The sequence below is a fragment of the Leptonychotes weddellii genome, chromosome 4 (assembly GCF_054177405.1).
Source record: "Leptonychotes weddellii isolate Sample4059 chromosome 4, ASM5417740v2, whole genome shotgun sequence".
Classification (NCBI taxonomy): domain Eukaryota; kingdom Metazoa; phylum Chordata; class Mammalia; order Carnivora; family Phocidae; genus Leptonychotes; species Leptonychotes weddellii.
In genome coordinates this window covers 25,455,089-25,478,767 of record NC_138372.1, presented here as the reverse complement: position 1 = coordinate 25,478,767, position 23,679 = coordinate 25,455,089, and the positions used below count along the sequence as shown (strand labels likewise).

Genomic DNA, 23,679 nt, shown 5'->3' with positions numbered 1-23,679 from the left:
CCAGGGTCCTGGGATCGAGCCCCACATCGGGCTCCCTGCTCGGCGGGAAGCCTGCTTCTCCCTCTCCCGCTCCCCCTGCTTGTGTTCCCTCTCTCTCTGTCTCTCTCTCTGTCAAATAAATAAATAAAATCTTTAAAAAAAATAAAGATTTTTTATTTTTTTATTTGACAGAGAGAGAATACAAGCAGGGGGAGTGGCAGACAGAGGGAGAGGGAGAAGCAGGCTCCCTGCTCAGCAGGGAGCCCGATGTGGGGCTCGATCCCAGGACCCCGGGATCATGACCCAAGCCGAAGGCAGATGCTTAACCGTCTGAGCCACCTAGGTGCCCTGGTTAGTTATCTATATGGCATGGTTAAACCAATTTCTGATTATTCCTATTTTCACTCATCAAATGTGATCCTTCAGCCACTGTATTTTCTTTTTGGTCTGTGTCAAATTGTGAGGTTTTAGCCACTGTTAGTTTTATTTTGCGAAGCTAATATCTACCAGAAGTATTTGTTAAGAACTGGATAAGAGAAGGATAGTTTGTATTTATTTCTTGGCACAAAAAGCATTCCCTGGGCAAAGGTTGCAGAAGCTGATCATAGGGTCAGTAAGTCTTGTCTTCTCAAGAGCCCCACAAGGGACTGTACCTGGGGTCTGCTGAAAGATCTGAGCCAAGTCTCTCAGAGGGCCCGTCCCACGTCTCAGGGTGCTTACTCCCCATCTCCACCCCCTGGGAGCTGGCAGTCCCTTCCTCTGGGCCCTCCCTCCTCCCATACCAGCAACTGCTGCTAGGCCAAATATTCCTCTCACCACACTGATAACTCAGTCTGGCTTTTCTGTTTGCCTGCTGCCCCGTCTCTGCCAGCATGAGAGCTCATGGAGAGAAGAGACGGGGCCTTGCTCCTTTTTCGAACCCAGGGCTTATCTAGGACCTGCCGGCCCAGAGCAGGGGTTCTGTATCTGTTTAATGAACACACAGTTGGATAAGTGCGTGGACGGATGGGGGTACTGCGGAAAGCCACCCAGCCAGCACATCGTCAAACCCCAGGCTGCTCCAAAGCCTAGCCTCCCTAACCCTAAAGGTCCTGCTCATATCAGAGCCCTGTGTGTGCCCTGCCAGCTCCTGAACCCAGGAAGGGAAACGAGGTAATTTATCGAAGACCTACCGTATGCCGGGCACTTTTCCTCATCTCATCTCATTCTTATGACAGCCCTAAAAGGAAAGTTCTATGGATGGCCCCTGTTCCACAGGAGAGAAAACTTACACAGACAAGGTAAGTGAATTGCTCATGTCAGCATCAGAGGTAGGATTTGAACCCAAGGCTATCTGATGACAAAACCCTTATGGCACACTGTTTCTAGTAGGCGTCACGTCACCCCTCCTCGAGGCTCCTGCCTGTTTCCTGAAGAAGGAAGTGATTCGGTGGTTCCCTCAGGGAGGTTTCCCCCAAGACGGTGAAGGGCGCAGGTGGGGCAGGCAGGCACTGAGCTCAGAGGGCAGGAATGCAGGGAAGGCAGGCTCCTGCCCAGGCTGGCCACCAGGAGGCAGGAAGTGAGGCACCTGGGTAGGGGGTGGGGGGTGAGTGGCCGTCCTCCAGGCAGCAGAGCAAAGGAGCACCCAGGGGAGAGCCCGCGGAGGCGGGTGCACAGACAGCATCCCTGGGCAGGGAGCATGGGGAGCAGAGGCACGAGGCAGAGAGAGAGGACACAGGACAGAGCGGGGCACCTGTAGCCAGAGCCCTCCGGCTCTCACAGCAGCTCCTCGGGTGGCAGCGCTGGGCCAGACAAATGAAGATGGCTAGGCCAACAGAGGGGCAAAGACATGCAGAGAGACTGAGTACACACCACAGAGAGAGACAGACACCTAGACAACGTGGACAGAGCCTGAACAATGGCGAGAGACAAGACACATTCTTTTCTCCCTCCTCTCTCTCTCTCTGTCTTATATACACAGGAATCACACTTCGTGGGATTTGGAACTCTACACACACACACAAACACACACACACACACACACACACAGCCAGGCACCCGATCCGAGGCACAGAGGAAGCCTCAGAGACCCACACAGCACTCAGACACGGTGTTCCCAGTGTACTTGTACAGTCTCATTCAGGTCGCGTCCTCCCTGCCCCTTCTGGGCACTCCCTTACCTGGGCCCAGGGTAAGTCCAGTTAACAGCTGCAATAGCTAATGCTGTGTCAGGCCCAGCTCAACACTTTAAACACATCAGTCCCTATCATCCTCACCACAACCCTATGAGTTAGACGTTATTACCCCATTTGACAAGTGAGGAAATAGATTCAGAGAGCTTAAGACACGTGCTTAAGTCACATAGCTGGTGAGTATCAAAGCTGGGGTTCGGGCCCGACGCAGCGTGACAATCTGTACCTTCACTCCCTTACCCAAAGGAGGCAGCCTCCTGGGTTTCCCTGCCTGGAGAGATCTGAGCTGGGAGGATGAGGTTGGGGGCAGGGGCAGGCCCCGGAAGGACAAACTCTGAGAGATGCCTGATTGTGGGGCTGGGACAGAGGGAACCCTTAGGGGGCAGCATCACTCCCAGCCTGAACAGAGCTGAGCCAGCTCTGAGAGGGACTGAACGAGGAGGGGGCATCCTGCTCCAATAGTCCTCAGACCCTGGGCCACAGGCCCTTAGCAGCAGGGCACTGGGGCCAGGCCATGGGCCTCTGTGAGAGATAAAGCTGGATCACAACTGAGACAGCAGATCTGAAGGAGCTCTCTGGCCTGGTTGGCGGCCATTGTTCCCAGCCTCCAATCAGGAGCACCCACTTCCTGTTATTTTAGGCGGCAGGAAATGACCCCATCCCACAGCCCAGGCCCCACCACGGGCCCTCCCTCAGCCCCAGCAGGTCGGCCCGTGCTAGGGCCTACAGGCTCAGGGCAGGGGCCTGAGGATGGCCTGCTGGCTGGACTGTCACCACTGCCTGGGTCCAGGGCCTCCTTCTGGTCTGACTTCCTCAGACTCCAACCTGACAAGATGCACAGGGAACCCAGGGCTCTGCTGGCTCTACCTCTGCCTGCCAGAGGATGGATCATGGGGTCCCTAAGACCAAGATGCCTATAGATCAGTCATGCCAGGGAAGCAAGACTCTGTCGCTGGCTGGCTCAGCCATGATAATTCAGCCTAGAGGTTTGGTGCAGAGGCTTTAGAGTCAGATGAACCTGGGTTCACATTCTGCCTCTGTCAGTTCCTAGCTGTGTGACTTTAGGCCAATGACGTCCCTCTCTGATCCTCATCTGTAAAAGGAGGATAGTAGTAGGCCCTACTCAGGGACTGTTTTGAGAATCAAATGAGACCATGCACATGATATGCTAGGCACTGTGCCTGGCACAGAGAAGGCCCTTAATAACTAGGAGTGGGAGATAAGTTGGACTTATCCCTGGTGAGGGGACACATCTCCTCTTACAAGCGGGGAGGGGCGCTGATGGCGGTAGCAACACCATGCTCTCTACCCCCCACCCTGCCACGCTCTCTGCTCCCCTCAGGGCAGAGCTGCAGCTGAGAGGTGGCAGACCAGACGACCAGACATTGAAGGCTGTGCCCCGGGGTGCCAGGCAGCGCGACCATAGCCAACAAAGCTGCATTATCTGGGCCTGGCCCCTTGGCTCCCTGACTTGTCCCAAGGCCCAGTGGGGACTCAGGGACATGGCTCCCTGCTGCTTGTGGCCTAAGGTCTGTGGTCAGACCTGAGACCTGTCCTGGCCACCCTCTAGTGCCACCACTCTGGTCAGGGCCCCGCTTTTAGCTCACTCCACCCCCCCCCCGCCCTGCCCCACCCACAGCTGATGCCCATCCTGAGGGAAAGGGGGAGTACACTGGCCTGGTGCCCCTTCCTCCTCATTTGCATATGCATGACTGCACATTAGGGGCTCATTAGAGGCTCATTACTGGGCCCACCGGCCCAAGGGGGGATGAAGCTGTCCGCGGGAGGCACCAGCTAGGCTGGCTGCCCTATGTAGAGACACAGCCCATTGTGCCAGTCTTGCCAACTTCTACTCATCCTTTTAGGTTCACCTGAAATGCCTCCTCCTCTGTGAAGCCTTCCACAAGCAAAGCCCACTGACCACCATATCACCAGTATACCTGTGGGGTTTCCCTGCCCCGAGCACATCTGCTTCCCTCCTTGGGCCGAGAGCTCTCGGAGGGTAGTGACTGATTCACTTCTCTGCCCTCTGTACAGGCAGCATTGATGGCAGGCGTCAGCATGGTGTGCTGGACGGCCGTCCGCACCCACCTCCCAGGGGCTCTCTTCTACTGCCGCAGCCCCCCTCAAGCACGGGGGCCCCTCTGCTCCCCAGATCCACCCTGGTTCATATGTGTCTAGAACTCCCCTCTCCCTGGCCCTCTGTCCCATATTTACCTCCTGAAATTCTAATTAATCACACCTCCTCCTCAGGCCTCCAAAGGAATTAAAAAACAATAAACAACAAAAAACAAATAGAGTTTATTGACCACTAATGATGTGCCCAGGCCTAGGCTAAGTGTTTCATGTGTTCATCTAATTTAACGATCCCAATCTCTTCATGAGATAATTTCTAGCATTATTCTCATTTTATAAATGGGAACATTTAAGACTCAGGTTAAGCAGCACACCTAAGGTCACACAGTAGGAGGTTATGTTTGATTCCAGAGTCTACATTCTTAAGCAAACTGGCTCCCAATCCCTGTTCTCACCTCCCCCATGTTTCATACTTCCCTGTTGGCACTGGTTCTGATGAGCATAACCACAATAATGGTAATAACACTGTACTGTGGGCGTCTATGTGCCAGGTTCCTTTCGGTACATCATCTCTAACCCTCACATTAACCCCACAGGTTTGGTAACACCACCTCCATTCTCCAGGGGCATAAACTGTGACTGGAGGAGGCAAGTCACTTGCCCCAGTCCACACCTGTTCCCTACTCCATGTTGCCTCCTGGAAATGCTCAGGGGGCAGGGGAAACTCAAGGATGGCAGGGATCATGCCATGTGCACTCAGTGTCTCCGCCCCATGCCTCAGACTCGACAGGGTACATGCAGTGGGCACCACCTTTACTCCCTGGAAGCCCTTGGCTTGGAGGGGGCCCCTGTCACCTTCACCTTCTGTGTAGGGATTCACCACCAGCCTGATCTAGGTTGTCATGTAACTCCATCTAGGCCCCTGTGTATAGAAGAGTCTTCCCAACGCAGGACCCTATATGTAGACCCCCTCAGGCCCCTCAGTACAGCCAAGCATGTCCCCCAGGCCCACTCCTTCAGTCAGGCATCCCACCCAAGTGCCTAAATTATAAACCAGACACTCACTCAGGCCCTCATCTGTGGCCCAGTCATCAGGCCCATTCAGGGGGCCAATTAGATGCAGAGGGCCAATAAGCAGATGAAATGGACCCAGTCTAGGACTCCCTGGGTGTCCTGTCTCAGGCTTAGCAGAGCCAAGACTGATCCAAGTGCCACTGTTCCAGCACAGTCTACACACCACCCCAACCACAAGAGTCCGATAGCTCGCCCACCACCATCACCTGCATCCCTCAGCTCCCACACCCACACCAGCCCCTGGAAGCACCCGCGCTGGCATGGGGAGGAGCCCACCCACAGCCCAGTGGCTCCGCCTTGTCTTGGGCTCTCCGCACCCACAGACACTGTTTCATGCTGAGCCCACGCCGCAGGGGTCAGGCAGGTGGCAGGGATTAGGCTCTAGGACTCTACGGAGGTGTGAGGTTGGGGCCGCCTCCCCCCTGAGTCAGTGGGAACAGAACTTGGGTCCTCAGTAATCATGCTCTCCCCTCCCCTTCCAGGAAGAAAGAGAAAGAGAAATCCCTCCCTCCAACACCAGGCCCAACCAGAAACCTGTCCCCACCCCCTCATCAGCTGCTCCCAGATCCGAATGGGATTTGCAGAAGTCCTGGGCACTGGTGCTTGGTGGGGTGAGGGGAGGGGAGGGGAGGGTAGCTTTGATGGTCTTCTGGGGCCTGGAGTCTGTGTAGGGGGGCGGGGGTAGGCATCCCAAGCTTCAGGCTGAGGAATGATGTGGCAGGTCCCGGGAGTGCGGCCTTGAGCCTTCACCTCATTCTCGAGAGAGACTCGGGCCTAGAGAGGCTAGGACGGAGGGTGGCAGGATACGCAGCTTTACTTCTGCCCCCTTCCTCCCCAAATCCGGCTGGGTGGGCTCCGGAGCAGGCCTGGCTGCACAGGAGGCGGCCCACTCCCCAGCTCCCGCCCTCGCCCCAAACAATGCCGCCTCCCCCTCCCCCTCGTCTTTATCCCGCGGGTTACTTGGCAGCCGCCGCTAGAGACCTCCCCCTGCCCTCCCCTCCACTCCAGGCCGGCTCGCAGCAGCAACAGGCCCTTTGCGCGGCAGCTGGAGAGATGGGGTGGGGGCAAGGTCTGGGCTAGGGCCTGGGCGTGGGGGGCGCCAAAGGCCTAGGCTTTGGTATGCAGGACTCCAGGCCTGAGAATCTGGACCCCCAACACACACATTCAGGCTGGGGTCACCCTTGCCCACCCGGGATGAAGAGGGGGACAGACGTCCCAGTTCAACTGAAGAGGACCATCAGGGTCGGAAAGGGGGTGTTGGCGGAGCAACCGAGGTGGCACTGGGCCGGGGCGGAAGGGTCACCCCAACAACTCCGGAGCGGGATCCTCGAGGATCCCGCCGCCCAGGGCGTCCTAGCGCCCGGAGTGGGGGAGGGGGCAGCTGTCAGAGGATGCGTCGGTGGCCCCGAGCCGCCGCCGCTGCAGCCTTTATTTTTAAACTTCCAAGTGGTCAGAAGGCGCGGCGGGGGAGGGGTCCCCGCCCAGCGTGTTGGCCTCCTCCTCGGCCTTCCCGAGGCCCCGCGACCTCCCCCCATCTCGCCTCTGCGTGGCTCCCGGCATACCTGGGGGTGCGCCGGCACCCGGCTCTGCATGTGGGCCACTCTCCATGGCCGCGGCGTCACTGGGGGTCTTGGGGTCTCAGCGGCGACGGCGGCGGCGGCCGGCGGCCAGGACAGGGGTCCCGCGGCGCATCACGCCCGGCCCTGCCCGGCGGGCAAGACTCGGAGGCGGAGGCGCTCCGGAGAAGGTCGGGGCTGCCTCGGCTGGTGGCCTGCGAGGCTCGGAGTCGCCGGCCGCCCAGTGTCTGTTGGCTCCGGCCGCGATCCCGCTCCCTGCCCGGCGCCGGCCCAGTCCCGGCCGCGGCCCAACCCTATTGTACCGCCGGGGCTGGGCCTGGCCTCCCCGCTGGCGCGTACCAAGTGCGACGCGGGGAGGGCCTCCCCCCCGCCCCAGCGTCCGGGACCCGAGCCGCTGCGCGCCCGCCTCGCTCGCTCCGCCCCGCCTCCGCCCCGGAGCGCGGGCCCTCGAGCTCGGGACGCCTCTCCTGCGGCTGCGGCCGAGGGGACGCCACGGCTTTCCGAGCACGCCCGTCCCGCCGCCTCCCCCTGCGGCCGCGCGTTGGTACGCGCCACAGCGCGAGAAGACTATGTAGGGAGCGCTCTGGTGACTCACCCGCGGCTTGGACTGGGGGGAGTCGAAGGGAGCGGGGCTGGGAGCCCCCAATCCCAACCTGGAACTTGGGGGCCCCGGCTCTGGCGCCTTGGCGGTAGCTTCAAATCCAAATTCTCTCCCAGGCCCACGTCAAACCAAATCCGACCGGGAGATGTCGAGAGACCTGAACGAGGGTCCCAAGGAGACCCCTAAAAGGGCTCTGCTTTCTCTCCCCTGGTGATGGCTGGGATGGGGAGAGGCCAGGAGCCTTGCTGCTGCCCTTCCTCCAGCATCCTATGGTTGGTGTCTTCCCTGCTCCTCCGGGGTAATTACAGGCCCGCACCAATGCTTTACCCAGGTCTCTAATCTGCTGGGTCCCTCCCAGCTCCAAACTGGGTGGTCCTGGTCCTGACCCTCCCCCACCCCCATCGGGCGACCCGTCCAATCTCCCCGGAAGGATTTTCTCCCCTGTGGCCTGTCAGGGGAGAAGGTCTGTCAGGAGGGAGTGAGCCCCTTCTGACTCCCCTCCCCGTGGTCCTGCTTCCCAGCTCTTCGAGGTGGGTCCCCTTGTTAGTGCCGGCGGAGGTGGGGCCTGAAGCCAAGTCTGGCCAGCCTGCGGGGGTTGGGGGGTGGGAGCTTGCTGGGAAGGTGGATCGATGACGGTGCTGCAAAGATTGACAGAGGGGACGGAAGAGGAGGCACAGCTGGGCCCTGCCACCCCCTCCCTGCCCTTTGTCCTGACCTCTAGAAGGTCAGTTCTCTGGTTCTCCATTGTGAGAGATTAGGCCCAGTGAGATGCTAGCCTCCTGCCCCTCTTTCCTGCTAGTGTCTTCTTTGAACAGCTCCAGAAAGCAGCCATTTCAAGGGGGAGGGTGGGGAACAAAAGGGTCTGGGTTTCAGGCAACCTGGGAGCAGCCTGTCCTAGAAAGAGTGAGTAGCTGGGGGGCCTGAACTCTCTTGGAAGGGCCTCCGGGGAGGGAATAGTGCCGCCTCTGGCCCCAAATCATTAGAAAATGATGATGATGATGGGGCGCCTGGGTGGCTCAGTCGGTTAAGCGACTGCCTTTGGCTCAGGTCATGATCCTGGAGTCCCCGGAAGGAGTCCCACATCGGGCTCCCTGCTGAGTGGGGAGTCTGCTTCTCCCTCTGACCCTCCCCCCTCTCATGCTCTAGCTCATTCTCTCTCTCAAATAAATAAAAAATCTTAAAAAAAAAAAAAAAGAAAATGATGATGACAGAAAGCCTGCAAATGGAGCTGCTGACCTTAAGCTAGTATCTTAACTTTTTTGAAACACAGTTTGCTCACTTATACAATCAGGAAAATGATAGTACCGTGAGGTGTCATGGGGTCATTAAAGGTTAAATAAGGCGATGCAGATGAAGTGCTTAGCACAAAGCCTGGCATATAAGTAAGAAGTACGTAATAAATATGATGGTGGTGATGATGATGGAGCTTTAAGGATAAAAGCAGATTAGGAGGAGGAGCAGAGCCCCATCTTTGTTGTCAGCCATCCCACCTGCAGGGTGAGCAGACCATGTGGATGATGGAGTCCAGGACTGTGTTTTGTGAGGTCAGAGGCCTCAGGGCCTGCATCTTCCAGATGCGAACAGGCCTAACCTGAGCCAGGCAGTGAGTAGACTCAGAATTCATGAACAGAGCGTAACAGGGCTGGGGCGAGCCCTCTGGGATAGTTCTTCTTCAGTGAATTTGAGATGACTACAAGGATGAAGACCCTGGGTGGGAACAGTGAGATCCCTTCATTGGCTAGACCTCAACAATAGTGGAGGGGGAAATCAATGGGAGCTAAAGATGAAAAGATAGGCCAGGGATGGTCTATGTAGGAGGATTTGAATGCCAATTGACATCATGATCTACATGATATTGATCATGGGGAGTCGGGGAAGGTTTTTTGCAAGGGGAGGGGTGAGCAGTGCTTTAGAACTGGAATTCTCTACTGTGTGTAGTGATCTGGGATTGACTTTGAGGGATCATTGCAAAGAGACAGTGCGTGGTGTTAGCCTACGTCAGTGGTTCTCAACCAGAGAGGCAATTTTGCCCCACAGAGGACGTTTGGCAATGTTTAGAGGCACTTTTGGTTGTCAGAACTGGGGGTATCACTGGCATCTAGTGCTTAGACATCAGGGATGCCGTTTAACGTCCTACAATGCTCAGAGCAAAGAATCATTAGGCCCCAAACGTCAACGGTGCCAACACAGAGGAACTCTTCCCTAGACTGAGGGTGGAGGCACCTACACCCCCTTTTACAAGATGCTAGTGGTGGGGACAGCAAGATATCTGGGAGTTAGCCAACTTGACGGACAGTCCTCCTGGCCAGCCCCAGGCCTCCTGTACAGCTGAGGGGTCCAGAGTGAGTCTTGGGAGGATGGCTGAGGGGGAGCCAGGACAGCGCCAGTGTCCTGTGATTGATTAAGTCGGAACAAACAGATGGAGAGATGGCGTCAGTTACTCTCTATTTACCCCGGACTGGCCAGGATCCCCGGCAGATCCCAGGCCCTAGCAACTGAGAAGGTTTGGAGTGTGTGTCCCTCTGAGTTTGAGGCTGGGTGACAGTGTCTGGGAGCCTCACACGGCCCCCCCAATATTAGACATCCCAGAAAAGGAGCAAATGAGGCACTTGCAACATCAGGGACTGAAAGCCCCAACAGGATGCCCTGCCCTCTTTGGTGAGGGGCAGGGAACTCTGTCAGCTCCCCTGTGCCTCCCCTACCGCCCAGGGCAGTCCCCTCCTCCTCAGAAACAATCATGAATGAGCTGTTCCTCTCACCACGAGGCTGGGCTGGGGCTAGGGGGCAGGTCGCTGAACGGGGATCAGAAATATGTCCCCTTTCCGATTCCCCTGGGGGGAGGGCAGGAGCAAGAGAATTTACAACCGCCTAGGTTTGGTGGGGCAGGGCCCAGGATGAACCTGATGGCGGGGTGAAGGAAGTCACTGAGAGATTGACACAAGAGATCAGAGAGATGAATCAGGACCAAGGCCCTGGAGGCTGCCTCCACACTCACAAAGTAGGAAGTGGGAGGGCCCTCATAGTGGGGGCAGCAGAGAGAACAGACACCAGACTCTCACCCCTACCCCACCCCCAAGGCACCACACCATGAATGGGTCTCTAACCCATACCGCTCTCCTGGGGAGTCCTCCAAGCCCACTCCCTGGAGCTGAGGGTGGAGAATGTCCTCAAGGGCGGTGGTGACACCAGCTGCAAACAAGGTTTCCCTCCAGCTTGGGGAGGGGAAGGAACAGGGACAGATTGGAAGGGGGAGGAACTCAGATCCAGGATCAAATAGGCTCAACGCTTTGGATTTCTGGGAGGGTCTTTGTCTAGAGCCCCTGCTAGGAATGGGAAACTGTCCCTGCTGTATTTTTTTCTAGGGAGAAGGAAACGAGGGTGGGGAGGAGGCGCCTAGCGTTCCTAATGTCCTGGCCCTGAGCAGTGGTGGAAAGGGACTGGGATTTGGGAATGATGGGAGCGGTACTGAGAACTCTTGGAGCAGCTGTCTAAGGAGGTTTAGGTTCCCATCTGAGCAAGAAGGAGACCCTATAAATCAGCTTGAAATGGGCCCCACCCCCATCCTTAATTCACGACTTGTGACACAAGGAGGCGTCCCAACGAAAAAGACTCCAAAAGGAACAATCAGAGGCAGACAGAGGAAGAATCTCAGAGGTCCTAAGATAGGCAGGGAGAGGCTCCGCCTCCAGCTTCTCCAGAACCACCCAGCCTTACAGGAGGCTGGGTGGGGTCGGGCGGCTGGCCGTGACTGTGACTCAGGCTTCTGTGGGCAGCCAAGGGCAGCCGGCAGGGAGGAGCCCTGACCGACAGGCCAGCCAACTGCAGCTTTCACCTCAGCTGTCCTCTTTCCTGGGAATGCAGGAGGTCCTTCCCTGGCCATGCTGGCCTCCGGGGGGGCTAGCCGACCCTGGCTTCACCACCGCCCCCAACGCCACTGCCCTCCTGTTCCTTCCCAGAACTCTCAGCCAAAGCACTGAAACAGGAGGGGGGAGTCAAAGGTCACTGCCTCTAGGGAGGCCCAGAATGTCTGTCGCAGGGAGAAGGGTATAATAACGACTGGTCCTGCACCCTGAGGGAGACACTGGGGGAATCTTGGGAACTGGCTTTTAGCCGGAGCAGCCTGGGCCCCCCAGTCTTCCCCAGCCTGGCTGGCTCACGTCTGGGCAGGCTGGTTGTCATGGTGAAGGCTAGGGGCTAGAATGCAGCTGCTTACAGAGTCCGGCTACCAGGCTTAAGTGAGGAGAGGGTGCTCAGGGACTCCCAGGCCAGCCCTCTCACAATTGACCAGCCAGAGGGGATGGCTGGAGCTGAAACCAAAGAGCTATGGTCAGGGACTGTAGGACTTCCCCTTGGCGATGGGTTACGGTGTGGCCAGCACATTTCCCCGGTGTTTCTGGGACCTGTTTGTTGGGCTGTTTTGAGAGAGTGGCTGGAAGAAAGGGAATATGCATTTACTTTGTGCCCAAGTGCTCTGCACTCCTGTCTCACCAATCTTCACAACAACTGGGAGAGATCCAGCAACTTGCCTAAAATGGCAAAGCTGAGCTTAAAATCCAGGACTGGCTGTTACCAACTCTGGCGATCTTTCTTTTCCAGGGACCAGGCAGTGTCATTGAGGGGGACAAAGTGACCTGAATTTTAGCAGACACACTGGGTATTCCATCATGAGGCCACAGTGGTAGGATGCAGGTACTGGCTGCTTTTGGAGTTTGGGGACAGATGACAACCTGAAGAGAAAGCCCCTAGTAAATGCTTGGCACACAGTAGGTTGTCATTAAATATTTTTGCAATAAGAAGCCAGATCTGTGTATGAGCCATAGCTAGGTTTCTGGGACATCCCGGGAGCCTCTGGCTCTGAACTGCAGCAACAGCGGAAGAAGCTAGTTCGAAAGGGGGACTTTCCAAGACCAACCCATCGAGACAGGAATTTGCGGAGCATCTGTGAGGGTGAGGGGGTGGCAGGAGATGGAAGTGTGTGGACGATACAGGACTGCCGCAAGCTCCGGACGCCACCCAGTGGCCAGAAGGCAGCCCTGGCGGGGAGGCAGGCTCTAAGACCCCATCGCGCGCGAAGCACTCTGGGAGTTGTAGTCCAGTGGTGCTGCCACTGGGGCTGTTGGGTGTTGTAGTCTGACGTTTATTGGGCGGGAAATACCCTCGTCGGCCCGGACCACGAGTCCCGTGGTGCCCCGCGGCAGGCCGCGCAGGCGCGGTGAGTTGGTGCCGGTCAGTCCCCAGGGCTGAGGGGCCGCGGCCGGGTCGAGCGGTGTCAGGAGGGGTCGCCGAGAGGGTCTGTGGCGAGGCGGGGTAGGGCGGCTGGCACCATGTCTAGGCAGGCGAACCGTGGCACCGAGAGCAAGAAAATGGTAACTCGGAGCGCGTGACCTCGGCGGGAGGGGCGGAATGGAGGGCTTCTGGGGAAGGGGCCCGGCGCGGCGCGCAGTTGGAAAAGGGCCTCCCGTGAGCGCAGGGTGCTTCCGCGGGCAGGAAGGAGGAGGGGGCTGCCTGTGGGTCGGCAGGGGAGAAGCACGCCGGCGGCGTCCCAGGCCTGAGGCAGATTGGAGGGCCGCTGGAGCGGCTCAGAGACCCCTCCCCCGGGTCCTGAGAGCCGCTGTGTGCGGGACCCGCGACCACGGCGGTAGTAACAGTAACTGCCACTGTCGCTCTCTTACTGTGTGTTAGGCTCTGGGCCGAGCACCTTACGCACCTTGGCCCATTTAATCCGCTAAGTAACTCTCTCAGGTGGATAATGTTATCGCAGTTTTACAGCTCAGTTAGGTTACATAACTTGCCCAAATTTACAGCTAGGAAGAGTTAGGATTTGAACACATGTCTCTATAACTGCAAAGCTTCAGACTGCTAGGCCCTACTGTCTCTCACACTGTGCTCTGGACATTGCAAGAGATGCTCAGATACTGGTCTTGCCAAAAAGGTACTTTGTATTTGGAGGAGTGAGAGGTGGGCCAGGATAGGCAGTAAGTGGTGCCCCTTGGTGAGTGGGGGCGGCTCCTTTCTTGTCCTGGGAAGAGTGGGACACCATGTAGTCTCATAAGGGTTGGCAGTAGATGGCACGTGGGCCTGGAAAGTAAGGTCGATGACATTTTCCTCCAAGTTAAGACCTCTTGGCAGGTGTTCCTTTTCTTTGCCATGTTCTTACCTCCTTCAGAATTGCCCATGTTGTCTGTCTTTGTTTTCAGATTTAGAAACTAAATAATCCAAGGTTGCAGGTTGGTCAGGCAGATTAGGGGCCCTTTGTTGACACTCAGCTCTAGAGGGGTGATTAAACATCCCTCACACCTTGGCATCTTACACCAGGAACAGCACCAAAAATGGGCTGCAGGAGGCCCTAATACTTCAGAGTAGTACTTACCTGTTTTTCTCTCAGACTCCTTTTGAGAAGCTGCTGATACCTATGGATCTTCCCATAAATAATAAGTTGACAAACATATACACAGACACTTACTTATATTTGGGGGGGATTTGTGGGCTCCCTGAAAATCCTCCATAGATCACAGGTTATGAATTTCTGTTTGGGGGCACCTGGCTGGCTCAGTCTGAGGAACATGCAGCTCTTGATCTCCCAGTTGTGAGTACAAACCCCACATTGGGTGTAGAGATTACTTGAAAATAAAATCTTTAAAAAAAGAATTCCTGTTTTGGAGGAAATACCAAGAATTTCAAAGAAAAAAAGTATATTTTGCTAGGAAACAGTATCATGTAGGGGGAAAAGCATGGACATTGTTGGAATTCTGTCTTGATTGATCCTCAATTTTCTTATCTATAAATTGGAAGCAATAATGCCTACTTAGAATTAAGTGATATAGCAGTGTACCATGTATGGGGCATGGCAAATGTTTATTTCCTCCTCCTTTTCGTAAGATATGAACAGATACAAGAGGTCTTCCTGCTTAGTTTTCGTATCTTACTCGTCTTTTTTTTTTTTTTTACTTAAAATCCCTATTGAAATCTTTTTTTTTTTTTTAAGATTTTATTTATTTATTTGACAGCGAGAGGCAGTGAGAGAGGGAACACAAGCAGGCAGAGTAGGAGAGGGAGAAGCAGGCTCCCCGCAGAGCAGGGAGCCCGATGCGGGGCTCGATCCCAGGACCCCGGGATCATGACCTGAGCCGAAGGCAGGACCCCGGGATCATGACCTGAGCCGAAGGCAGGACCCCGGGATCATGACCTGAGCCGAAGGCAGACGCTTAACGACTGAGCCACCCAGGCGCCCCTTTAATACTCTTTTAAATAGGAACCCCCAGTGCTCACTCAGCTTTGGTGAGTGGGAGAATTAGGGAGGTACAGCAGCACACTCCTATCTCAAGGCTTTTGCAACTCCTGGTGTCTCTGCTTAGAACTTCCTTACCCCAGGGGCTCCTGGGTGGCTCAGTCAGTAGATTATGGGACTCTTAATCTCAGGGTCCATGGGATTCTCAGGGGTTTTGAGTTCAAGCCCCACATTGGGCATGGACCCTACTTCAAAACAAGAAGAACCAAAAAAAAAAGGAAAAAAAAATCCCTTCCTCCAATGAGTAACCCTAATCCTCATCTAGCTACTCCCCACTTCATTCACAGTTATGCAAATGTCACTTCCTCTGAGAGGCCTTCCCTGACTACAGTTTTCTGTCCTCTTACTCTATTCCATTTTTCTTCATAGCGCTATTTCATTACGAATTACATACTTGTTTATTTTCAGTCTCCCCGATGAGAATGTAACCACCAGAACAGGGGTTTGTTTTGTTCACTGCCCTATTCCTAGCATCTAGAATGATGCTTGGCACTAGGCAATCAATATGTAGTGAATGAATGACATGAAGGTTTGGTGCATCCTCTCATTCACTTACTGCTGGCGCCTACTTAGGATCTGTCACATGATCCTCTTTATGGCCACCTGGTTTTGACATGTTCTTCTCCTCCCGGGAAGTCTCCCCCTCTAGCAGCCTTCTTCCCAGTTGGCCCTACCTTCGGCTAATTGCTGTGTTCCCACTTAAACCTTCCAAGACTTAAATGATTAATATGTCCAAGGAACTAGACCTCTGCTTTTAGTCTGTGCAAACAGAAATAGCCAATGTACCAGGCAAACTTTTCCTGAGCCCTAATTCTATGCATAGGTCTGTGCTAGGTGCTGTGAGAGATGCAGTCCTAGTCCTTAACCTTGAGAAGCACATTCTGTGAGGCAGGAAAGCATACAACACAGTACTGTCTGGCATGGAGTCCCAGCTTAACTGCTTATTTGCTGTGTGACCTTGGGCAAGTTTCCTCATTGTCGTAAGCATCAGGTTCACTGTCTTTAAAAAATAAGTTAGAGGGATGCCTGGGTGGCTCAGTTGGTGGGTTAAGCGTCTGCCTTCGGCTCAGGTTATGATCCCACAGTTCTGGGATCGAGTCGCACATCAGGCTCCTTGCTTGGTGGAGAGCCTGCTTCTCCCTCTGCCTGCCGCTCCCCCTGCTTGTGCTCCTACGCTCTCTCACTCTCTCTCTCTCTCATTCGCGCGCGCGCGTGCACGAATAAATAATAAAAGATCTTAAAATAAATTAGAAGGTGTAGTAATAGTATCATGGGGTTGTTCTGAGAATTAATTGAGGTAATGCATGAAAAGCTAGCAGTGTGATGGTGTACTTAATGTAGTTGGCACTTGGTAAAAGTCAGCCAGCAAGCATCCTTGTTAGTAAAGATATTAGCCTTTATGTGTCTGTGTCGTGTTTGGTTCCTGAATTCTATGGACAATCAAACCTTCCCTTATTTTGTGTCATGTTACTAGTAACCCAACCCCAGCGGCTCTATTCTCCAGTGCTCAGGTGAATTACTCCTTCTGTAGCAGCACTCAGAGTCTCCATGACAGGAGGCTGGAGGGTAAGAGAGAGTGAAGGTCCTGTCACTGACCTTCACTCCCAGCTGTTAGGGGCAGTTACACTGAATCACTTGTGTTGATAAAAATAGTAAATGTGACTCTTGGAGCATTAGCTCCAAAAATCAGCCCCCTTAGGGAGATTTGTTATTTGTCTGGGACACTAACTGAAAAGCCTTTTGAAAACCCTCAAGTGCCATAGCTCACCTGAAGTAGGGCTTGGCTTAATTTGCCCTGCTCAGGTTGTGCCCAGAGTACTTAGAGATCAGATCAGCTGTTCCAGTATGAAACCACTCCTGTGGTTTGTTGGTCTGCAGAGCATATTTCAGTCCATTATCTCATTGGATCCTCCCAACAATCCTGTAATCAGCATGACAGATTTTACTGTTACCATTTTTGTGTGAGGAGATTGAGATTATGCAAAGCGAAGTGACTTACCTAAAATCTCACAGCTAGTAAGTGGCAGTCCAGACTCAGAATCAGGTTTTCTGGCTACAAACCCAGTATTCTTGCTGTATGCCTTATTAGTTGTTACAGAGTTCTTTATATTGATTCAAAATCTCCCTCCTTGAACCTAGTTCAGGGTACTCTTGGATACCACACCACAGAAAACTAGTTTAAAAATAAAAACAGAGGCCCCCGGGTGGCTCTGTCTGTTAAGCATCCGACTCTCGATTTCGGCTTAGGTCATGATCTCAGGGTCGTGAGATGGAGCCCAGCTTCGGGCTCCAGGCTAGGCATGGAGGCTGCTTAAGATCCTCTCCCTCTCCCTCTGCCCCTCCCTCTTTCTCTCTCTTTGAAATCAATCAACCAATCAGTCAATCATTTTCTACTTCTTTTTTTTTTTTTAAGATTTTATTTATTTATTTGAGAGAGAGAATGAGAGAGAGCACGAGAGGGGGGAGGGTCAGAGGGAGAAGCAGACTCCCTGCCAAGCAAGGAGCCCGATGCGGGACTCGATCCAGGGACTCCAGGATCATGACCTGAGCCGAAGGCAGTCGCCTAACCAACTGAGCCACCCAGGCGCCCCTCAATATCTACTTCTAATGTAGGTGCTGTGCAGCGGGTGCTCTACAAACATTATCTCCGTGGGCTTTTACAGTAACTCTCTAAGGCAGATACTGTCACCATTGTACATACGGAGAAAAACTGATCCAAGATACTAAGTGATGGCTTAGATCACATAACTTTTTACAGGGTGGTGCGCAACTGTAAGAAGAAAGAGTCTCAGTTACTTAACCTGTCGCCTGTAAAATGAGAATGAATAATGTTTGTTCTGTTAACCTCTCATGGTTGTGATTAGGATCAATGAGAAACTGTGAAGGCATTCTGAAGGTTTTATAAATGTTTATGGCCATTATCATTAAACGTAATTAAAGCACCTGAAAGTAGAAATGTTGCAGAAGAGATTCATGTTTTCTTCTGGGAGGGAGAATGTGGTTATTATGTTCAGTGAAGAAATTGGGTTGGTTGAATTAGCTGACCTCTAAGGTCCCATGGAACCTATTGTTATAAGGGTCACAAGGACTGAAAACCCAGGTCAACAGTAACCTCTCTGCCTTCCTCTTCTGTTTTCTTTTTTGTTCACTCCTCTCAAATCCCACTGGTTTCTTAGCTGTTTCTCAAACATGGCAGACATACTCCCACGTCAGTGCCTTTGCACTTGCTTCCTAGACTCTTTTCACCCAGATATCTTCATGGCTCTTCCTTATTTCCTTCAAGTCTTTGCACAAATATCACCTTACTAGGCCTTCTGTGACTATCCTATTTAAAACTGATCTCTCTCGAGGCACCTGGGTGGCTCAGTTGTTAAGCATCTGCCTTTGGCTCAGGTCACGATCCCAGGGTCCTGGGATCCAACCCCGCATCTGGCTCCCCGCTCCGCGGGAAGCCTGCTTCTCCCTCTCCCACTCCCACTGCTTGTGTTCCCTCTCTCGCTGTGTCTGTCTCTGTCAAATAAATAAAACCTTTAAAAAAAAAAAAAAGAAAGCTGATCTCTCTCTCTCTTCCTCCCTCCTCTCTTTCTGTGTGTGTGTGTGTGTGTGTGTATAATCTGTTTATTATCTGTTTCCCTCCTATTAGATAGTCCCTGGAACATAATAAACATTGAATGAATTCCTTTTTCTATACCACAGCCCCACTCCTGTTTTTAAAGTATGAAGACCTTTAAGTTAAATATTTGCATTGCATACTGCTTTGAGTAGGCTTGGTTCATAATCAGAGATGGAGACAGACTTGCAAATTAAGAGAGAGTGTGGAGAGCCTGGGTCAGGAATCCCATTCCCAGATCCCAGGCATATTGATTCTGTGACCATGGACATATCTGTCTGAAGCCTTCATTTTTCTTATTGGTAAACTGGGGGCTGCTGCATGTATAAGTGCTTGATAGCATCACGGTATGCATGTTTCTTGGCATCGTGGTGGGCTGAGGCCATTGGAGTCTCCATCCAAGGGCTCATTAATAATGGAAGGAAAGCTCTCCTGATTTAATGCAGTGGTGCCAACTCTATAGACTGGTAACTGCTGGATTGTCTCCATCCATTCATATTCAAGCCATTCTAGTGCCAAACCCTTAACTTGACTAAGAAAATCATCATCCTCCTTAATAGCTTCCCTTAATTGCCATATTTGGTAAATGGTCTCTTGGAGACACCCTGATCTGACTGTTTTAGTTGAGTTCAAAAAGCTTCCTGATTCTGAAACTGATTCTCTTTGACTTCCTAGTACGGCTAAGTTTTTTGTTGCTGTTTTGGGATGTGTTGGGGGGGTTATTAATATTGCACTTGTGGGGAACAGTGGATAGAATGAACATTGGCAGGGGCGCCTGGGTGGCTCAGTCGTTAAGCGTCTGCCTTCGGCTCAGGTCATGATCCCAGGGTCCTGGGATCGAGCCCCACGTCGGGCTCCCTGCTCTGCAGGAAGCCTGCTTCTCCCTCTCCCACTCTCCCTGCTTGTGTTCCCTCTCTCGCTGTGTCTCTCTCTGTCAAATAAATAAATAAAAAATCTTAAAAAAAAAAAAAAAAAAGAATGAACATTGGCTTAGAAACTCTTGTTTTTTGTTTCCCAAAATTATTTTTGTCAATAATTAGCTGTTTGTCCTTGGGCAGATTACTTAATCATTATGTGTCTCTCATTTCTTCATCTCTAAAATGAGATTAATTCCTGCCCTTTCTGCTTTACAGAATTATTGTGGGGTGGAAAATGAGATGATAAAAAATAGAACACAGTGTGTAAGCAAAAGGCACTCACATCACTAGTCTTGTGGTGACCTCGCCTTGTGGTGGTTACTTGGACTTTGCTCCCCAGAAGACTTGAGGACAGAAAGGTGCTCTGCTCCGAGTTTGACAAGCTTCCATTCAGAAGGGAGTGGCTGAGTGATTATTTCTATTTGAATCCATTGGTCCAGACGCACTGTTAGCATGTATCTCACTTTGTTTAGCTCTGATAGTGCCTTTCCCCCACCTCCTGCTTTCATTCTTTAGTCTTGGCATTGCTCATCCTGTCACCTTCCACACCTGTTTCTTGGTGGGTAGGTGCCAAGAGTCTTTATCTGAGAAAGGGTTTCTGTGATTTAACTGTGGTTGTAATAGAAACCAGTCCAGATCAGGATTATGTTCCAGGTACACAAAAGATTGGATTCCTTTCAGAGTTACCTCTTTCCTGGAAGCATTTTCGCTCTGTGTCAAGAGGAACATTATTGTTCCTCATGCTGGTGACTTAGGAGGGGGTTATCAGTGCAATGGACTCTGGGACTTCCTCTCCTCCCCACAGACCAGGCCCGTGGGTCCTCACATGCTCCTGGGTGGGACACTGGGAGTGCAGTTGAACTCTGGGCCCTGACACACATTCTTAGATGTGGAGAAGCCATGGGTCTCACCCGCTAGGGTACAGAAGCTAATCTGTAAATGTCTTCTTCAGGTCTGTCTTTCATAGTATCCAGTGGATGGCTCCCCCCACCCCCCAATTCTGGTGACCAAAGCTTAGGCTTGGCCGCTATGGTGGGGTCCTGGGTTAGCAGAAACCCACCCTGATGTGTTGGAAGAGTGACTGCTCCATGTGTGGAGTGCCTTTTCCAACCCGTTCTGTAGTGGTCACCTTGACCCTGGGTGGGGGGGGCACGCTCCTTGGCCACCGCACAGGAGGTGATGTTCTTTCTCACCAGACACAGATGACCTTCCTTTGAATCCTGACAGCTGCACTGAGGCTGACCCAGACTCACTAAACTTTTTCTTTTGTGCTTCTTGGTCCTGATTGCCTTTTGAATCTCTTTTAGAGCTCTGAGCTCTTCACCCTCACCTACGGGGCTCTGGTCACACAGCTGTGCAAGGACTATGAAAATGATGAAGATGTGAATAAACAGCTGGACAAAATGTGAGTAAGCTCCTCTGCAGGAGAGACAAGAATGGGCTCCCTAGTGCACAATCTACATGGTCCTTTAGAGCCCAGCACTGGGTTCTCTCTTACAACCAACATTTTGGGCATGGTTTCCACTGAGCTCATTTATTGGGATGTTTTGGGATTGTCCCCCATTTTCCCTTTACCACTAGCAGCCTTATGTTCAGACATAAGACATTCATACCCCATGATATAGTCTGTTCTCTCATTTTCTTCCCAGGGGCTATAACATTGGAGTCCGACTGATTGAAGATTTCTTGGCACGGTCAAATGTTGGGAGGTGCCACGACTTTCGGGAAACCGCAGATGTCATCGCCAAGGTCATTATCCTGGGCCACCTGGCTATGCTGAAGGATGTCACTGGGAGGCACTGCTTACCACTCTCTCTCTCCCTTAGAGAGGCTCTTAGTATTCCAAAAGTCTAGTTAGGCAGCTGTCTGGGCCAAAGAAGCCTTCCTGATGGTTTGGGAATAGCACAGATCATGAAAAGGGAAGAGTGGTTGGGATCATCTATGTGGATGAAAGCCAAATCTCCTCAACTGTGAAGATGTAGCAGAGTAGCATGGGGGTTACGAATATAGGCTTTGGACTCAGACAAACCTGGCTTCAAATTCTGGCTCCAGTATTTAATAGTTAAGGGTAAGTTAATTTTAACCTTTTTCATTACCACTTACCTCATCTTTAAAAGAAGAAAATAAGAGCTACCTCATAGGGTGGTTGTAATGAGTAAATGAAATAATGAACATGAGCATTCAGGTAAAGTGAATGCACTTAACATGGTGTGCTTGTGGTAAATGGTCGCTATTAATAGTATTAGCATTACATCTTATAGAATTAATAATAAATGGTAATACGCCTCTAGCTTTGTGGCATCTGTAACCTAAAGGTTGGTTCTTTCTGTTGTAGAGCATGCTGGCCCAAATCCTAGAGAGGGCTGAAGTGAAGAGAGCTTTGTGAAGGTTTGGAAGTAGGAGAGTGGATAGAGGGAAGGATGTCTTTAGAGTAATTCGGCCACAGTGACTGTATTTGCTTTCAGGAAGGGTTCAAGATAGCGCAGACAGAGGACAGGGCAGTGGGCCGTGGCCTCTCATGTGCTGGCTCCAGGAAGCCGCCCCTGTCAGAAGTGTAGGTGGACAGCAAGTTGCCTAATTGTATGAGGCCTTGAAGGAGAGGGGTGTGGAATTGTGCATAGATGTTTTTCCTTTTTTGCCCTGAATACCTAAAGCCCCAGTGTTTTGCAGAGGCCGCAGTTTTGTTCCTGAGCCACTTAACTTTCCTTCACCAGTCCCATCATCTTCCCTGGTGCGCGGCCCCCACTGCTCTTCCCCATGGTGCTGTTGTGTGTCTCCTGACAGGTGGCGTTCAAGATGTACTTGGGCATCACTCCAAGCATCACCAATTGGAGCCCAGCTGGTGACGAATTCTCCCTCATTTTGGAAAATAACCCCTTGGTGGACTTTGTGGAACTTCCTGATAACCACTCATCCCTTATTTATTCCAATCTCTTGTGTGGGGTGTTGCGGGGAGCCTTGGAGATGGTGAGTGCAGCTCTTTACCTTCTGGGACACCTGAGCTGTAGTAGGGGCTTGATAAATTTTTGAATGAATGAGAGAGAGAGAGAAAGAGAGAGAGAAAAGAAAGGCCTTTGGCTCACCTCAGCACTCTGCTGCCTGAGATGTGATGCTGTCGAGCATAGGATCCAAAGATGACTCTCCCTGAGGGTGGTGCCGTCAGCCCCCAAAGCCCAGGAGCACCCATTCCCAGATTGGCTCATTTGGTGACAATCTCATTTGTGGGTGTTCTTTGCTAAGTCTGTCCTTATGGGTCACGGCCACTGCCTTTTGCAAAGGAACATTGGAACTGGTTATCTCATCCTTGTGGGAAACCAGCCCCCTCGTTTGGACTGCTGTGGATGAGTCAGTTACAGCCCCATCCCCTGTGGTTCCCCAGAGGCTGTGGCTAGGCAGCTGCCCCTTCATTTTCCCACTGTCCCCCAGGTCCAGATGGCTGTGGAGGCCAAGTTTGTCCAGGACACCCTGAAAGGAGACGGTGTGACAGAAATCCGGATGAGGTTCATCAGGCGGATTGAGGACAATCTCCCAGCTGGAGAGGAGTGACCATCCCCAGGACTTCAGGGTAGCTAGCAGGAGCACTTGTTGGAATCCGAAGCCTCAGAGCTCCCTCTGCCCTTTAGAACTCAATGACTCTTTAACATGGTTGTTACATATTCTTCTAACTCTGTTTCCATTCTCCATGCTAATAAAGAGCAGACTGTGATATAGTCCACTTACCCCACAAGTGTGCACATGCAGGAGGGAAACTCTTTGCTCCTTTTCCCTTCAAAGGGGTTGTTGGATGCAGTCATCTTTGGTTGGACTAGAAAGAGCTCAACCATTTTACATTCCTGTTTGAATTTTCCAAAGCAAAACCCATTTTGACCCCGTTAAGAGGCAAGCCTCACACATCCATTCCTGGGCCTTTGGAATGCCATTGGTGAATGGCTGTAGAGAATCCAGGGTTGTGGGGTCGGGGAGGGGAGGCTGGTAGGGGTGGATAGGAATTGCTAGTTGTAGTGTGACATACTCTAGCGCTTGCCCGGAAGGGGGAGTTGTGCCAGGAACACTGACTTCTGGGAAGCCACCCAGGTCTTATTCCTTCCTGCTGTTTGGAGGCGACATCTCCTCTTTTTACAGAGGGTACATCCTTTTTTCTTACAGATTCTTCAATAAAGACACATTCTTGAGTGAAATCCTAATCATGTCCTGTTTTCTTTCTGGAATTTTATTGCAGTGGAGTGAGGAGACCAACTAAGTTCCTGGGCCCTGCCTTACACTTACCTGGTCTAGGAATGGCTCCTCCCCACAGACCAGAGAGTCTGGGAAACCTGGGTGCAAATACCCCTTCAAAGTCATTTTTGGGTCTATTGTCTAGCAAAGTCTAGAAGCAGACCATTATCC

General features: G+C 52.5%; 2 protein-coding genes across 7 annotated transcripts in view; one reads left to right on the top strand and one right to left on the bottom strand.

Annotated features, from left to right (window-relative positions):
• MAP7D1 (MAP7 domain containing 1) overlaps positions 1-7,214 on the bottom strand; it is a 22,470-nt gene extending 15,256 nt beyond the window's left edge. For 2 of the 5 annotated variants that reach the window (XM_081818094.1, XM_081818097.1), the window contains exon 1: positions 6,863-7,210. In XM_081818094.1, coding sequence (XP_081674220.1) covers positions 6,863-6,908 — 46 coding nt within the window. In that variant the 5' untranslated portion in view covers positions 6,909-7,210. Of the gene's footprint in view, positions 1-6,862 lie in introns of all 5 variants that reach the window. The other 3 variants (XM_081818095.1, XM_081818098.1, XM_081818096.1) reach the window with 3 other exon arrangements.
• A 5,415-nt stretch (positions 7,215-12,629) lies between these two features.
• Positions 12,630-23,477, top strand: TRAPPC3 (trafficking protein particle complex subunit 3). Of its 2 annotated transcripts, none has more exons than XM_081818075.1 (5): positions 12,630-12,690; positions 20,601-20,698; positions 20,943-21,042; positions 22,078-22,260; positions 22,720-23,477. In XM_081818075.1, coding segments are annotated over exons 2-5 (405 nt in total). In that variant the 5' UTR covers positions 12,630-12,690; positions 20,601-20,696; the 3' UTR covers positions 22,840-23,477. The 2 variants fall into 2 exon arrangements, with proteins under 2 accessions (XP_081674201.1, XP_081674200.1); XM_081818074.1 differs by lacking the exon at positions 12,630-12,690 and adding an exon at positions 12,697-12,844.
• Positions 23,478-23,679: the final 202 nt, after the last annotated feature.

What these genes read in the sequence shown, in the direction of transcription:
- TRAPPC3 (XM_081818074.1), top strand. Translation starts at nt 12,803, where the DNA reads ATGTCTAGGCAGGCGAACCGTGGCACCGAGAGCAAGAAAATG. An exon ending in AATAAACAGCTGGACAAAAT is followed by an intron (nt 20,699 to 20,942) that starts GTGAGTAAGCTC and finishes TTTTCTTCCCAG; the next exon opens with GGGCTATAACATTGGAGTCC. An exon ending in TGCGGGGAGCCTTGGAGATG is followed by an intron (nt 22,261 to 22,719) that starts GTGAGTGCAGCT and finishes ACTGTCCCCCAG; the next exon opens with GTCCAGATGGCTGTGGAGGC.